General features: G+C 44.6%; 1 protein-coding gene across 1 annotated transcript in view; it reads left to right on the forward strand.

Annotated features, from left to right (window-relative positions):
* The window catches only part of KLHL6 (kelch like family member 6), a 60,528-nt gene that overhangs the window by 17,143 nt on the left and 25,094 nt on the right, over nt 1-18,291 (forward strand). The window contains exon 2 of the mRNA XM_025877893.2: nt 4,563-4,728. Within this exon, the coding sequence (XP_025733678.1) occupies nt 4,563-4,728 (166 nt within the window). The remainder of the gene's footprint in view (nt 1-4,562; nt 4,729-18,291) is intronic.

Below are 18,291 nucleotides of genomic sequence, written 5' to 3' on the forward strand. Positions count from 1 at the left end.
GAAATGGGTGTAATAATCAAAGAAGATACTGTTCTTTGTCCTATAAAGTGCTACAAACATAAATGTAAGAGATTACTGTTATTAAAGTGGAAATCTAGGGGTGACTTACCTTACATAGGTTATATACCTTTCATGGGGTCCCAACTTTGCCTAAGTGTTTCCATGGACTGCCCAAGAGAGCAGCAGGAGGCCTGGGAGTTTGGTCTATGAGAAATATGTAGATCTCTTCTAGTTTCACCTTGTTGGTATTGAGCATGATTGTGGCCCAGGAGAGTGTATTTCAGTGACAAGGTCTCAGAGGAGAGCAGAAAAATACTGGGACTTTGGGAGCCAAAGCAGGCAAAAAGGGCCCTAAAGAGAGGGCTCTATCTTTAGGGCACTTCCTTTCTCTCTCCCATGAACATTTATTGAGCTCCTACTATGTGACAGGCACTGTGCTAATGTCTCTGGACCAGACTGTGTGTAGCCCTAGCCCTAACTCTGTTCTGGAGGGGTAGTGGACAGAGTGCAGTGACTCTGACACCCACTTACCCGATAGGCACCAGGCCAAATGCTGGCAAGTCAAGAGTTGCAAGACAGAGGGTGATGGGCCTGCCTATTCCAAGTATCTCCCACTAGCCTGCCAAGATTCCTCTGATCTGGTCTAAAATGCCTTCCCTCAGTAAGTGCTGGGTATTGTGCTAACCACTTTGTTTATATTATCTTACTTAATCTTCCCAACAACTCACTGGGGTAGGGACTATTATCATATCACTTTACATAGGAGGAAACTGAGGTTTGCTCACTTGTACCAAGTCATGTAGTGAGGTAGCATCAGAGCCTACACTAGACCACAACCCCTTTGCCTTCCAACAGCCAGCACTGCAGGCTCTTCTTCCTGCCCTCTCCTAGCCTCCCAGAGCCCCTTTGCTTGTGCACACATCCACTTGCACACACAGAAAGCCAGAAGTGCCTGAGAATTTACTTACTTCTGGGGCAGCCCATAACTAAGACTGTCAGCAGGTGCTGGAGAATCACAGACCAGCTTCTTTGCCTCTTGTGGGGACAACTCTGGAGTGTGTTCTCCAGCAGTCCCATGCAGGATCAAGCGGAAGTTACTTTCTGTTGACTTTTGTCTTGCTTGACCTCCTCTTTTGCCTTGCCCTGCTCTTCCTATATCCCTAATACATCACTAGCTCACAAGGGTCAGCTTCTGGGCAATCAAGAGTCCCACTCAGGTAGGGGCTGAGCTGGAGCAGGATGTTATTCAGTGACTGATTCCAAGAGAGAATTCAGAAGCTGTGTCTAGCAGTGACAGCCTGATCAAGAGTCCAGATGACCCCAGAGGTCCCAATAATTGTGTCACATGGGAAATACATAGGCTTCAAAAGAGCCCCTCAAAGTGCACGGCATTGACTTAGACCTTTATATACCTATCTTATTTAATATTAGAACATCTCTCTATTGGGCTTTTCCAGCTTTCATTGAAGCATACAGATTCAACAAAATTCACCCTTTACTAATCTTAAAATCACATTGTAGGTGAAATAGCACTTCTAAATTTCACCTTGGTGAAATTTGTCGATATGTTGCCTCGGTTATGTGAAGCTTCGTTCAACCCCATCATCACTGCCCACCCTCTCCTGCCAGATGTCCTGTTTTCCATATTGATGTACATGACATTCATGTGGGTGGCATTCACTTTACCCCCTGAGATGATTGGTGATCTGGGTGGTGCTCTAGAGCTTTGCCATCTAATAGAATAGCCACTAGCTGCATACAGCTATTGAGCATTTGAATTATGACTGGTCTGAATCGAGATGTGTTTTAAGTACAAAATATGCATGAGGGATTTTGAAGTCTCAGTGTGGAAAAAAGAATGTAAATTATCTCAATAATTTAAAAATATTTATTACATGTTGAAATAACATTTGAGGTGTATTGGGTTAAATAAAATTAATTTTATCTCCTTTTACTTTTAAAAACATCATTACTAGAAAATCTGAAATTACACATATGGCTTGCATTATATTTCTTTTGGGCGGCGCTGCTCTAAGGACCCAAAAAAGGGAAGGTTTAGCAAGTGAAGTTGTCCAAATCCTGGACAGGCTGAGCTGGGAAGAAATTGTGTGCTTACTTTGATGGCAGGGTTCTTTATGGGATGAGGAGGCAGCAAGGTGAGTCCTATGTGATACCACTTTAAAAAGCACGTGGTTCTGCAGATGGCTCTGTGCGTCTCTGGCCAAGAGGAGTTATGGTTGACAAAAGTGGCTTGTAAATCGGTCATCTGCCCAAATGACATCACTGCCTCTCTGCTTCCAAGTTGGGATTTAGTAACTTTGCAGAATTCACATTGTTTCTTTCTTTCTTTCTTTCTTTCTTTCTTTCTTTCTTTCTTTCTTTCTTTCTTTCTTTCTTTCTTTCTTTCTTTTTTTAAGATTATATTTATTTATTTGACAGAGACACAGTAAGAGAGGGAACACAAGCAAGGGGGAGTGGGAGAGGGAGAAGCAGGCCTCCCACCGAGCAGGGAGCCTGAAGTGGGGCTCGATCCTGACCTGAGCCGAAGGCAGACACTTAACGACTGAGCCACCCGGACACCCCTGTTCTTTCTTTCTTGCTGTCATATTCTTGAGGAGAAAGAGGCCAGTTGAGGGAAGAGAAGAGGAGGAGAGAGAGAAGGGTGGGAGGATTATTGTTGATTACAGTAAGGAGCTGGGAAGGACTCAAGGAGACCCTAGGGAGAAGATCTCATTGGTTAAAACAAAAGGTTCAAAAAGTCAACTAGTCAAGTGATTTCTCTCTCTCTCTCTTCTTTCTCTCTCTTTTTCTCAATCTCTTTCTTTCTGGGGACTTTTGACTTTTAATGTTTATGATTGTTCTGGGAAACCAGAAGCAGTTACTTTTGTTTTGCAGATTAGGAAATGAGGGAAAGAAACTGATGAGGGATTCCCAGAGATAAATAGGAGGTGTGGAGAAAGGAGGAGGAGCAGGATTTAGGAGTAAATCCTTCTGTGTTGACATGGAAGTCCCAGTTTGGGGAAGCGCATTCTATCATCAGGGCTCAACCCTGGGACCTTCCCATTTCAATGACTTGGCTGGGAGATAATGGCTCTCTAAGGGTCCTGTTCATGTGTCTGAAGTTCAGGAGGTCCAGTCGCCTAGTAGGATGGCGACTGCCTCAATTAGTACGGTTTCTGGGACGAGGCTTTGGCATTGTCACAAGCCTCCCAGCTCTGTTTGGGTGCAATTAATGCATTACTCTAAAGGCACCTGTCACCAGCAAACTAAAGTAAGAACACACCCGTTAAAAATGTTCTTTTTGAGTCCTGTTTCTGCTCCCTTCAATGGCTCCCCATTGCCCACTGAATAAAAACCTAACTCCTTAGCCTGCCTCCAGTACCTTCCACAATTAGGACCCAGGTTATCTGGCTGCACTGATCTCTCCCCACCCTCTCTCATAGGCCCTGGGCTCCAGCCAGACCACATGCCTGCTAGATCCTCTGCATGCCCCACACTCTTGCATCTACTTCCGGTGTTTATTACCTGGAAGTCCTATTCACAGTTGTCACATAGCAACATTTTCCTTCTCCATGAGCAGCGATCCCTGGCCGGCACAGCACTTCGTATGTCTTTTTGACCCTTGTAGACTATTATTTGTGCATGTGTCCCTGCTAGGGGCTAGGGGAGAGACTGTCTGTATTAGCCAGCCTGGGCTGTCATAAAAAAATACCATAGACCGGGTGGCTTCAACAACAGAAATTTATTATATTTTCACAGTTTTAGAGACGGAAAGATCAGGGTGCCAGCATGGTCAGCATCTGGTGAGGACTCTCAGCTTACAGACAGCCACTGTGTGCTCACACGGCAGAGAGAGAGTTTTGTTGTCTCTTCCTCTTCTTTTAAGGACACCAATCCTATTGGATTAGGACCCCCCCCCTCTTACAACTTCATTTCACCTTAGCTATCTCCTGAAAGCGCTATCTATGTTGGTGGGTTAGGGCTTCAATATATGAATTTTAGGGGGACACAATGAAGTCCAGAGATTGCTTGATATTTAAATCCCTTCCAGGATTTTGAGCCCCAGTTGGCCAGGCCTGGGTGTGGGGACAGCCTCCAGGCCAGAGGAAGGCTGGAATGAGGACTGAGAATGAAGTCAGAAACCCTGTTTTGGGGTACCTAGTCATTAAAAAAGTACAGATAAGGCCTGAGCAGGGGAGGGGCCCCACAATGCTCCCAGAAGAATCTCCAGCACTCTGAGCCATTGAAGTAGTTCTTTGGGCCAGTAAAGTAGTTCTAGATCCCACCAGCTTGGCCAGTAGGGCTCCTACTGTCCCTTCAGATCTGGGACTGCTATAGGGACCATAGCTGGGCACAGCAGAGCAGGACAGTTCTGTTCAGTAAGTTTCGATTGAATTTCTGTTGTGTGCTGGGTATTAGAGGAACAGAGAACAATCATCCTGGGTCCTGACCTTAGTAGGAACCTCACTGTTCCATGGGGGCAGATGGGTGTGAGGGGGGATCTGTTTTGACCTAGAACTAAGAATCACGGTAGGACTCATATTGACTCATCTCTCTTCCAGGGCCATGTTCTGCAACGATTTAAAGGAAAAGTATGAGAAGAGGATCATTATCAAAGGGGTCGATGCTGAGACCATGCACACTCTTCTGGACTACACGTACACCAGCAAGGCACTAATCACCAAGCAGAATGTGCAGCGGGTCCTGGAAGCTGCTAACCTCTTTCAGGTGTGTGAACAGTCTCGATGCTCTCCTCTGGAGCAGGGGAAAGCAGCGACTCCTTAGAAATCCGCCGACTGGCTCCCAAGCTCGTACCTGGCACACATATATACACCACACTCACACACACACTTAGCTGGGCCTCTACTTACTTGAAAGTCAGAAGAGACTCCTTTGGAAATTTCCTGAGAGGTGGTGAGATGCGGCATTGATTTCTTAATGCCATCAAGCCAGGACAGTGTGGTGCCTGGAATCTATACTTGGTTCCTAACAGCAGTGACTACAATTTGCTGAAGCCTAATTGGAGCCAGGGGTTCCAGTCATCACTTCAATGTGTAACTTCTTTTTTTTTTTTTTAAGATTTTTAAAAATTTATTTTGAGAGAGAGAGAGAGTGAGCAGGGGGAGAATCTCTAGCAGACTGCACTGATCCCTGAGCCCGATGCGGGGCTCAATCCCCACGACCCCGAGAGCACAGCCCCAGCTGAAACCAAGAGCCAGATGCTCAACCGACTGAGCCACCCAAGCACCCCTCATGTATATAACTTCTAATCCTTAGCACAACCTGGGGAGATAGTTACTTCTCCCTACTTTACAGGAGGGAAGAGTAATAATGTACAGAGATGGGTTATTTGAACCCTGGGCTTTCGAGTCCAGGAGCTACATTTTTGCAGTACAACATGCAGTCTCTCTGGGAGCAGTGTCTAGATTTTGGGGCACGCAGGACCTTGCCTGGTCAGTACTTTGTGGTGGGTGTGGAAGAAGAGCACTTTTCATGAGCGGTATTACGGAAGATAAAAGAGAGAACCCTCGGGATTATGTTTTATGGTTTGCATTTGACTATGTTTGTTTCAATCCGATTACAATTATATTTAGCTTCATGGAATAAGTAGACCCATAGATTCTGTCGGTTGCATCCATAGTTATCATAGGGGCTCCATCCCCCATTGCCATCTTTGCCTAGGTCTAAAAGTACACTTGAACTTGGTTTTGCCAGATTAAGCAGAGAGTGTCTCACTGAGGTTGTTGAAATTTATGAGAGTCCAGGGACAAGCCCGGTCATTCCCAGGGACTTGGACAAACGTCAGATCTTGTGCATGGTTTGGGACTCTGGGAGGTGGTATCCTCTTGGATCCTCTGTCGGTCAGCAGTTAAGGGGAAACAAAACAAAGTCTGGGAAGGTGGGGAGTGACAGGCCATGAGTCAAGACCATGGACAGTGGGATTATTTTTGTTGAAGCTGGAGTCTAGGCAGGATCTGTGGAGTACAGCAAGGAAAGGAGAGTGGAAGAGGGAGGAAACTATGAAACAGCACTGATGAGTTCCGAATAATTGTTTGCCAGTTTTATTGTCTCAGTTTCTTCAGGGCACTTTAAAAGATACTTCGGTCAGGGCTGGACACACCTTCGGGGGATGTGTCCAAGTCAGTTACCCCCCCAGCCTTACCCCTTTCTCCATCTTGACCTGCTCACCCCTTCAACGTCACTAACCCTCAGGGGGTCCTCTCTCTGTGGAGGGAGGGACTCCGCAACCTCCTGCTCAGCAGCCCTGTCTCATCCCACCTCCCACCCCTGCCCCTACTGCTCCAACAGTCTGACCTCAGGGAAATCCTTCCCTGATGGGGCCTCCATCTAGTTCAGTTTTTGCCTGGGGACTATAAGACCACCGCGTGTATTCTACACTGGGTGTGAGGGTGTGGGCGTATTTACAAATCTTTACTTAGCCTCCTTATTTTCAGTATGATGTCCTCATGTGTCTTCCTCAATCTCCGGTGTCCCTGGTCCAGAACCTCTCTGGTCTGGTTTCTCCAGAGGATAAATCTTCTTTTCTATCGGGAGTGGAGTTGTTAGATCACAAGAGGTGGGGAGGCGTCCCAGCAGGCTTAAATTCTTCTTCTTCTTCTTCTTTTTTTTCTAAGATTTTATTTATTTATTTGACAGAGAGAGACACAGTGAGAGAGGGAACACAAGCAGGGGGAGTGGGAGAGGGAGAAGCAGGCTTCCCGCTAAGCAGGGAGCCCGATGTGGGGCTCGATCCCAGGACCCTGGGATCATGACCTGAGCCGAAGGCAGACGCTGAACGACTGAACCACCCAGGCGCACCCAGCTTAAATTCTTCTTAAGGTGGGGCTGATACCAGGGGTGGTACCTGGCCTTGCTCTTTCCCTTGGACTTTAATATTCCTGCTTTCTGGGCTTCTAAGGGACAAACTCCTTTGTAGGCACTTGGTCTGACCTCTTTCCTCTCAGCAAAGCCATTTGCCAGTCTTCATAGTCTGTGGTTTGGGGTTACTGATAACTCCCAGTTTCATGGAGGAGGGAGTTTGTGTTTCTGTTTCTTGTTCTTCTTTCAGTTTTGGGTGATTTTAATAAAAACTCTTTAGATAGTAAAGAGTTTTGTAATGTTGCAAATATTTTCCATTGGTTATTTGATTCATAATTTTTGGTTATGACTTTTTTTAAGGTACAAAATTTAAAATTTGTGTTTCGTCAGATCTATTGATCATTTCCTTGATGTTTTTTGCCTTTGTTATGTGTTTTTAGAAAGACCTTCCCCACTGCTTAAGTATATACTTATTCACTTATAATTTCCGTTAGTCTTGTAATATCCACAGCTTTGATACTTAAATCTCTAATGTATCTGGAAATGATTTTGCCATTAGGTTTCTCCTTGTCCTTGTCCATCTTCCTCCTCCTCCTCCTCCTCATTTTCTCTCAAGTGGTGAGCTTCAGTAGAGATTTTGGTTTTAATCAGAGGTGGAAGGAGGAGGAAGACAGAGACAGGATAGAGATAGAGCGTGCTCAGTTTATTATTGATTCCCCTATTCTGGTAATCCCTCACCTTAAAATTTTCCAAATCTCATTCACTTTCTAGGCAAAAAATACTAAGTTTCTCTTTGAGGCTGTTTTACTCATTTTCCTATGAGTGTTAATTCTTATGAAAACAAGAGAAGAGTGCTCTGGGCGTCTGGGTATCTATTTAACCCACTTTCTGATTTCTGTTGCTTCTGGATGACTTGCTTTGAAGTCTTAGATGTAGAAAACTGGGAATATCTTCATGCTTGAAAGCACCATAAGGGACAGAAGTTTCTAGGTTGTTGAAATCACTTTGTGGTTTTAAAAAAGTATTTATTCATTTGAATGAATAAAACATACCCTTGTTCCAAATTCAGAAAACAGAAGGGGAAACAGTGGGACATTTTGCCCTGTTCACTTTTAACCATGTCTTGCTGTCCTTCACATCCTATGCACAATGTATATGTGCATTCTATCACTCCCACTCATTGTCTCCAATGAATGTTGGCACACTATACACACTGTTTTGCATGTTGCTATTTTTGGCTTTACAGTATATTTTGGAGATTGTTACAGATCAGTATGCATAGAGACTTTTCTTTCTTTCTTTTAAGGTTTTATTTATTTGAGAGAGAGAGAGAGAGTGAGCACGAGGGTGGGGAGGGACAGAGAGAGAAGGAGAGGCAGAGACTCCCAGGCAGATTCCCTGCTGAGCCTGGAGTCCAACCCGGGGCTCGATCTCACGACCCTGAGAGCACGACCCCAAGAGCACAACCCAAGCCGAAACCGAGTAGGACGCTTAACCGACTGAGCCACCCAGGCGCCCCTGCATAGAGCCTTTTTGATGGCTGCATAATGTTGTTGGGGTCTCCTGAGAAGTGGAACATGTCGAGTTATCTTAATGGTCTCTTATAAGGCAGAGTGGTAGAGTGGAAAGAACATGGGTGCTGGAGTCAGGCAGAACCTGGGTTTAAATCCCAGTTCAGTCATTTATTTGCTGGGTGGATGTGGACAGGTTATTTAGATTGTCGGAGCCTCAGCTTTTTATTTGTAAAATTAGGGTGATAACAATACCTATACCTACCTTTTAGGGAGAGTTATGAGGATTTAATGAGATGCTATTTGTAAAACGCCTGGCACAAAATAGATGGTGGATAGAATTTTCTTCCCATCATTTGTGCATTAATTTTAACTTTACTTCGGGCAATTTATACCTTAAGTAAACTGGGCTGACATTGAGCTGTGAGAACATTTTCCTATGCCATCCCCAAATCTTTGCTTTTACCTGGATTAGAATTATAAGAGACCATGATTTAAAGTTTTGTTTTATCGTGTTCATATGACACTTGGTTAGTAGAACGAATTGGACTGGTGCTATATTTAATTAATCAGGATTATAGATAGAGAAAAGTGTGCCAGAGTTGGCATTTTATCTTGTTTTTTTAGAACATCCACAGAAGTCAATACCACCTTTGTGGGACTGAAATCAATGGGAATCAGAGTATCTTGGTGTTCTCTACCGCATCCGGTGGTAAAGGTTTTTAGTTGTCACACCACCGCTGATCCTCAGCTGTTCTCTCACTTTCTCCTTCTCTTTTCACCTCTCGTGCTATTATCCACTGATTGCTTCTATGCCAGAATTTCCCAGTCCAGAAAGAGATCTCTTGATTGACTCAGCCAGTCACCACTATTGCTGTTTGAAAAGAGCTTTCCATGCGAGGCAACTTCATGAGTTGCCGACCTCACAAAGACGGCTAACCCTTGGGTCAGTTACCATTACCATTGTCAGTTGTCACTGGTCCAATCATCTGTGCCCAGGGTGGGATAGTTTCTTTTAGGAGGAAAGTTAGTGTGGGGCAGGTACTGAATGAACTGCCCATGAGAGGAACTTTGCAGTAATCTAGCCATAATTTATTGGTGAATTATGGGGAGAAATGTATTTTCTCCAAGTAGTGTCTAGAAAGGTAAGAGTAAGAAAAGCACCTACGAGGAAAGGCCTGAGTGACCCTTCACTTGGCAGGCAGGGTTTTGAGATGAATGTCATCCAGTGGGGGCCCCGAGAACCTGCCTTAGCTGGAACTTCAGGCTCTTGAGTTCTAGATGAGCAAGGCAGTCAGAAACTATAGAGACTGTAGGCCTGGGACAATGGCTATAAGAACTTGGTGAGATTCTTTAGTTTTGGAGAACTGCCCCCACGTTCATTTGGAGAACTTTGTCATATTTGTTACTTTCAATTTTATTATTAAAAACTCATGAAAGAATAAGGACTTGTGAGTTTATCAGCAGGGCAGCAAACGGTTGTGGAACATATCGAGTTATCTTAATAGTCTCTTATAAGGCAGGGAGACCAGCTCACCCCTCATTTAGTTTTGGGACAGAGGATGCCTAAGATAACAGAACAGCTGGTTAGAAGAAAGAGCTTAGAAGCTGAAAAGAGATTAGGCTGAGTCCTGAGGGCTGACATGAGGAAGGAAAGGGGGGCTGCCAGAGTGGGAGCCTGGTCATCTGGCTGGGCCTGAGAAGACACAAGCCCTGACATGCTCTGGGCTGAGATCTGTATGGACGAGGTAGCCATGTGGTCAGTGATTGACCCTGATGGCCTGGGTTGGCTTCTTGGCTTGCTTATAGTACATAAATCATAGTACATAAATATTTGTTGAATCAATGAAGGCATACGTTGCTCTTGTTCATTACTAGCTGAATATGAGGACTGCCTCAGAAACTGCTCAAGACCCCATTAAAATTTGCCCGACTTGCTTTAAGAGGACACTAAGAAGCCCACTCCTGGCTTTAAGAAATGTTGTGGGCTAGTAGAGGAAGAAGTATTCCACAGGTTAATACTAATAACTACTTCATTTGTAAGCACCTACTAAGTGCCAGGCACCTCGCAAAAGCAGATCTCATCACTGCAAGTTACAGATGAACCTCTGTTGTCATTGACAGGGACCCACAGATTGTATGGACCCAACATCCGAGTAGTCAGTTGATCCAAGCAAGGAAACCAGCCCAACTATTTCTTTGCTGCTACCTAGATAAAATCCATCTTTTTTTTTTTAAGATTTTATTTGTTTATTTATTTGAGAAAGTGAGAATGAGAGAGAGAGAGAGAGAGAGAGCACATGAGAGGGGGGAGGGTCAGAGGGAGAAGCAGACTCCCCGCTGAGCAGGGAGCCTGATGTGGGACTCGATCCCAGGACTCCAGGATCATGACCTGAGCCGAAGGCAGTTGCCGAACCAACTGAGCCACCCAGGCGCCCTAGATGAAATCCATCTGTTGACTGAAGCACTCTCTCCCACACACCCCCTTTGTCAACCAATGTTACTGTGTGGCCACTGTAAGTGATAAGACATTAGGGTTAATATCCTGGTCCACACGGCAGTGATAGTTTTGTTTTTCAGAGCATTCACTATGTGGCAACTCTTGCCTGTACTGTTTCATTTAAAATGAGGTCAGTATTTTTACCCCCAATTTAAAGATGGGAGAAATAAAGAATCAGTGATGTATAGTAAATGTTCAAGTTTTCATGGCTAGTGAGAGAGGAGCCTGAATTTCACTCCTGTCTGCTTATGCTAGCCTGTGTGTTCTCCACTCCACACACTGTGTCCATCCCTCAGCACGAGGCCTGAATCAAGCCTTGATCCTAAAGGCAGCTGGAGCCGTCAGCAGCCTCAGGGCTGCCCAGTGAAAAATTCTGGGAACCAGTGGGGCCCTGTAAGTGTGTCAGGGGGCAAGACTGGCACAGCTGCCAACCCTCATGCCTAACTCCCTCTGGGGAAACTAGGACACTTGGGGCCACCAGATGTCCCCATCTCAACAGTGAGCCTGCTGCTGTCCAAGCAGTGTCTCTTCTTTAAAACCGTTCTGTGTTTAATCTCAACGGTGACTCTTTTATTTTTAGGTATAACTTACATTTAGTAAAATGCACACATCTTAAGTGTATAGTTTTTTATTTTTTACATGTGTTTGCAACCATGTAACCTCCACCCAGATCAAGCTCCAGAACATCCCTGGCATCCCAGAACACTCTCTTTAGAATCGGGTTGCTTATATAGTTACAAGGGGTGTTTACAGAATGCTAGGACATAGTAGAAAGAGGCATCTGGCCCCGGCTTACCATGGTTATTTGCATCATTGGTCCATGGTGGCACCTGCTGGAACATCTGTGTTCCCATCATTCTCTCTCTGATCATTGACACCCCCGCCATCAGCTGAAAATTCTCAGGCCCACCTGGTTCTGGCCCTCAGTCTTTGTGGGTCACTTTGCATTCTCTTTGTACCATTTGCCAGGCCTCCTCAGGTCTGCCAGTCCCCTCCGCAACTTCTGTGTCCCTCTCAGGGACACACAAGAAGCTTTCATTTGCTCTCCTATGCCAGTCTGGAACTCTAGGGAACTTGGAGCAACTGGCATAGACCCCCTTTGTCTAGACACAACATATTCTAGCTTCTCTTCTGTGGCTGCTCTGCTGGACTGCTGCTTTTCTGATTTCATTTCGCAGTCCAGGCACACATTCTTTTGCTCTCAGATCCACAACCTCTAAGGAGCTTTTTGCATCTCCCTCACCTTAGAGTTTGGCCTGAGTTGAGAGGCAGAACATGGTCTCAGGGACCCACACCTGCTTCTCACTCTATTACTAGACTCTTTCTCCTCTTTCTTCCTGGCCTGGGAATCATTGTTGGAAAAGCTGGCTCCTACATTATCATCCATTCTCCTATATTTACTGCTTTGATATAAACTTTATGCCTAGACTCTTTGGTATTCTGGCTTTTCCACTTCAAAGCGCCCAGTTATTACCACTAATTGATGTTTTAAAACTATTTTTCTACTATAGTTCTGAAAGTGTATTTAGAAACTTGAAAACCAAAATTGTATTCTTCTGTCTATCCTATTACCACTTCCCTGGATATGAAAGCCTGAAATGCCCTAGTTACTGCCTGTAGGTTGTAGAATATAGGAAGTGAGATACGGGTTTTAGTTGTAATGAAAACCCATGTTGCTACCAGATTCTGGCTTTTACTTCTACCTAATTACCACAAATTACTAACCATTTTCTGTGTGCAAGGTACTTTATAAGAAACTATCAGGGGGAAATAAAAATAAAAGTTATAAATATAGATCACATTTATTTAACCATTTATCATATTCTTTCCCCTACATGATCCCATCTGATGTTGACAATATTTCTGTGAGTGGGCTGGCCAGGGAGTGCCCTCGCAGTGAAACTGCAAGGTGGGCTTTATTATTCTCAACACTTTCCAGAAGAGGAAACTGTGGCTCACAGAGAGTGAAGCTATGATCTGGGGCCTAAACCCAGAACTTCTGACCCCCATACCTGCCACCTACCACTACACCCAAAGCCTCAAAAGTAAGGATTTCCACTGAGCTTTCAAACCACAGAGCAATCCAGCCAGACCCCGGGGCAGAATGTAGGAGTAGAAAAAAGTTCTGGGTCTGAAGGAGGTGGCATTGCACTGGACTTCATAGAATGGGTAGGATTTTAACAAATGGCAGCTGGGTTGGAGGAAATGTATTCTAGGCAGAGAGAACTTGTAAGCAGAGACAAGTTTCCACCTTCTCTACCTGCTGCCTTACCTATTACAGCTGTCTGCTCATGGATCTGCTTCTCAGGACTTGGCTTTGCTTAGATGCCTACTGCTTCTGTGCCCCCCCGCCCCCCCCCCCCAGATAACCCATATCCTGAGCATCAAACATGTCCCAGACACAGTTATTCCATTTAGTCCCTCCCTGGCTTTTATCCTATCCCTGGGCTGAGTCACAAAGCTCCACTGTGGCCCTGGCCCGTTGAATCTCTGTATGGCCCATGTGGTTCCTCCTCACCCCCATTGTGTGCTGCTGGCCTGTTGGGGGCCCCACTGGCTCCTCTGCAAATTCAGGGGCTATCTGTTGCCAGAATCTTGACCAAACTTCCCACACCCTTTCCTTTCCCTCTGATTCCACTTCTGAGGTCAGTCTACCTCTACAGTTGCGTCAGTTCCCTAGCACCTACCCTACCTTAGTAAGTGGGCCTTTTTCAGGTTTTGTTCCCTTTCCTGCCCACCCCACATAGCTTTCTGGGACCAGCAGACCCCTCAGCCAAGTCTAGAGCAAGGACTGAAAGTTTGGAGGGAGCAGAGGACATCCTGGAGGTAGAGGGCACATATTCCCATTGGTCTGAAATAGATGTATCACCTGAGAAAGAGGGAAAGGGGCAGGGTTAGAAGATTAGGAATAGTGGTAATTTACAATTTTTAAGTATGAAGACTCCTCTTTTTTGGGGTGGGGGAGCAGAGAATCTTAAGCAGGCTCCACACCCAGAGTGGAGCCTGATGTGGGGCTTGATCTCATAACCCTGAGATCAAGACCTGAGCTGAAATCAAGTCAGACACTTAACCGACGGAACCAGCCAAGTGCCCCTGAAGACCCCTCTTTAACATCAGTACACACCCCATAGGAGAACAACTTTACTTTTTATAACTATTGTCTGAGAAGGAAAATGGTGACAAAAAATTTACTATGAATTCACAAACAATTCACCAAAAAAATCACAATTTAAAATGATTTTGACTTATTAATCTCATCAACAAAATATATACTCTTCACAAACACTGATTTGTTGGGGCTTGAAGGTAAGAATACCAGTGTCTTTACACTCCCTTTGCAATAACTATAAGGTCACTTGGGGACTCTGGTCGATGGAATTGCTGATTTGGGCCAAAACAGGACTTCGGTTTTTCTGGAGTGTATTTGAAGGCACCTCTGGGGAGATGTGGAATTACACTGGTTAAGTCTGTTAAGACCTCATATTCTGGAGAGCATGAAGGGAAGCAGAGCAGGGCCAATGGGGTTGGGGGGCAGGGGGTCCATTCTCATTGGGGCAGACGCTTCTCATGGGAACTGCAGCCATGTCTCAAGTGGTTTCTTTGATTGTATTTTTAGTCTCCCTATTCGAGAGTCAGGTGCCTGACTGTAACCTTTTGCTCACATGTCCCCTCAAACAGGAAGTTGGCTGTCTGTTGCCATTATCTGTCATCCCTCAGCTTTAATAAACAAGTTCATGGGTCATTGGAACAGGCTGAGAAAGAAAATTTACGCTAAGTCCTAAGTAATCTTGAATATGAAGAAGCAAAAAGCATATATATTGTAAAGAAAACAATTCCTTTTTCCCATGACTGCCCTGAACATCAGCAGTTTCCCAGCCACTGGTTAGGATGCTGCTCTACACCCCTCACATTCGGAAGTGTTTCTTGAAGCATATTTTGGGGGAAATGTAGGCAGCTTGGAGATTCTCACTACCCTTGTCCTCATAAGGCCTCTTTAGACTCCCCTGGAAGTTTGTTAATTCAACAATGCGACAGTTACAAAGGCAGTGTGATGGCCAGTGAGAAGAGCGAGCTAGCCATGACCTTGAGTGTCATCTGTACCACCTATTGGCTGTGTGATCTTAGGCAATGCACTTAACTCTTTGAATTCTCTAGTTCTTTCTTTGTGCAAATGGTCTGTACTAATACCTACCTTGTTATTACTTATTAAATAAAATATATTTGTTAAAAAATAAAATTTATTCATTAAATAAAAAAATGGATGAGAAAGTGTCTAGCTCAGATCTCGGTACATACTAGGTATCCGAAAACTATTTTCCTTCTCTCTCTTTCCTTCCCTTCTTTTGGCAGAATTTGTGCAGGTGCTGTTGGAAATAAAAACACGAGTATGACCTAGAATCTGCCCCTGAGATGCTTGACCATAGTACAAGGGAGAAATGTAATCTGTGCTCCATGGAGGGGCAGGTGAATTGCCCAGTGGAGCACAGAGGAGGGAGGAGTTGATTTCATGTTAGTCAGCTGGAGGAGCCAAGAAGGAGGAAGTGGCTCTTGAGAAAGAATCTCATGAAAGGGTAGGATTTCTCCATGTCTTTTCCCTTCCCTTCTCTTTCATTCTCCTCTTTTCTTCTTAAGCAAGTACTGACCCAGAATTAAAAATGTCCAGAGGCAAGGAAGGCTTAAAGCACAGTCTGGTTAAGACTCTCTGGTCCTGGGCGCCTGGGTGGCTCAGTTGGTTGGGCGACTGCCTTCGGCTCAGGTCATGATCCTGGAGTCCTGGGATCGAGTCCCACATCGGGCTCCCTGCTCAGCGGGGAGTCTGCTTCTCCCTCTGACCCTCTTCCCTCTCATGCTCTCTGTCTCTCATTCTCTCTCTCTCAAATAAATAAATAAAATCTTAAAAAAAAAAAAAAAAGACTCTCTGGTCCTGTCAGCCTGGCTCTCCCTCTTGTGTTGACTTTGTCCTCAGGTTCATGGATACTAGAGGGCAACTCAGTGTCTCCCGTAAACTCAATTTCCAGAAAACTGCCCCATGTGCAAACAGATGTTTGCACACCATTGTAGGAGTTCGCAGAGTCTGGAACCCATCCATCAGTCCCAGATTTAACACTCTGAATGAAGAAAACAGCCTTGTGTAGATAAGGTGATGGTCATGGTACTCTTTCCCTTTTTTTTTTTTTTTTGGAGGTTAACTTGAAAGAGGCCTTTTCAGTTCAAATTGGGGCAAACTGTCCTGAGTCTTTTCGTAAAAAGTGGAGCTCTGGAGTCAAACTGTCCTGGACAAGGAGAGCAGGATTTTAACAGATAGTGATGAGGGAGAAAGCTGGTTCAGGCTAATGAAACAGCATGAGCACAAAAAGGCACTGTGGGGTGGGGGGATGGGTTAGCCTGGTGATGGGTATTGAGGAGGGCACGTTTTGCATGGTGCACTGGGTGTTATGAACAAACAATGAATCATGGAACACTGCATCAAAAACTAATGATGTAATATATGGTGATTAACATAACAATAAAAAAAATTAAAAAAAAAAGGCACTGTGACGGGTGAGCTTAGGAATATTTGGGGAAGGTGAGCAGACAGGTCTGACTGTGGAAGCGTTCCATCAGGGAGAGTCCTGGTGACAGTGCACAGCTTGAGGGGTAAGAATAAGGCTATGTCTTCACTTTCAGGCAGTGGAATCACTGAACTTTGTTACATAGCATTTATCACAGTTATAATTTGTCACTTGTGTGATTATTTGATTAATGTCTGCCTTCCCTGCTGGTCTGTCAGGTCCAGTGAGCACAGGCACTGTGTCTCTTTCTGCTCACCTCTGTACCCCCAACACTGGTTGATGGCCTCCTACATAACAGATGTTCAATACACATTCTGGAAATTAACAGGTGGATGAATGAAGGAATGAATGATTTCTGGGTGGGGAGGGATACTTTGGATCAATGTTTCTAACAAATCTGAGCTCCAGTACTTGGTGTGATTCTCTTTCATGGTTTCCTTCTTTGCTCATCAGCAGTCATTAAGCAGGGGTAGGAATTAGCACCTTGTAGGCCAAGCCTTCCTTTGGGCAAATCAGATTATTGAAGCTCTCCTTGGTGAAGTGTGCAAATCATGGTTGACATCTGCCAAGCCCTTGTTCTGTGCACACACTGTTTGACCTGAGGTAGCTTGAAATGGTCTAAAAACATGTATTTTTGGAATCAGATAAGACTGGTTCAAATTTTAGCTCTACCTCTTATTAGCTTTAAGTTTCTGAGGAAATTACCTCACTTTTTTGGATCTCCTTTCCTCATCTATAAAACAGGAATGACAATAAAAATCTACTTTAAGTGTTATGAGGATTAAATTATCTGGGTAATATAGAGGGACTGGCATATAGGAGTTGTTGTTTTATTCTTTACATTTTATTTTATTTTCTCATTGTGTACTTGCAAATCACAAGGAAGTATTTATTTTATTTTTTCTGATTTTAAAAGCAACCTCATTGGGGTGCCCGGGTAGCTCAGTTGTTAAAGTGTCTGCCTTCAGCTCAGGTCATGGTCCCTGGGTCCTGGGATTGAGCCCTGCATCTGTCTGGCTCTCTGCTCATTGGGGAGCCTGTTTCTTCCTCTGCCTACCCCTCCCCCTGCTGGTACTCTCTCTCTCTGATAAATAAATAAAATCTTAAAAAAAAAAAGCAACCTTATATGGGGGCGCCTGGGTGGCTCAGTCGGTTGGATGTCTGACTCTTGATTTCGGCTCAGTTCATGATCTCAGGATCATGAGATCATGCTCCACTTTGGGCTCTGCACTGGATGTAGAGCCTGCTTGGGATTCTCTCTCTCTCTCTCTCCCTTTTCCCCTGCACCCTCCCCCTGCTCCTGTGTTCTCTCTCTCTCTTGCAAAAACATAATAATAATAAATAAAATAAAAACAGCAACTTCATGCTCAGTGTAGAACATTTGTTCTAAACAGCAAAGTCTAAAAGACAATTTAATAACTTTATAAAACTGCATTTGAGATAAACGTGGATAGCATTTTGACACGTTACCTTCTAGTGTTTTCTCCATTCATGAGAATCCTTATTTTATTTATTTATTTCTATGAGAAACTTTATTTTAAATAGAGAATTCTGTCACATGGCACACAAAGCAAGGGAGTACAAATAGATGAACAGTGAAAAGTAAGTCTTCCTGGGGTGCCTGGGTGGCTCAGTTGAGCATTTGCCTTCGGCTCAGGTCATGATCCCAGCATCCTGGTATCAAGCCCCGCATTGGGCTTCCTGCTCAGTGGGGAGTCTGCTTCTCCCTCTGCCTGTGGCTCCCCCTGCTTGTTCTCTCTCTCTCTCTCTGTCTGATAAATAAATAAAATCTTTTAAAAATAAGAAAATAAATAAATAAATAAAAGTAAGTCTTCCTTTCTACCCTGACCCCAGCTACCAGTTCCCCTCCTCAGAGACAACCACTGTTACCAGGTTCTTGGGTGGCCTC

This window comes from Callorhinus ursinus, unplaced genomic scaffold, assembly GCF_003265705.2.
Source record: "Callorhinus ursinus isolate GAN/ISIS: 27379988/994484 unplaced genomic scaffold, GSC_fseal_2.0 scaffold1, whole genome shotgun sequence".
NCBI lineage: Eukaryota > Metazoa > Chordata > Mammalia > Carnivora > Otariidae > Callorhinus > Callorhinus ursinus.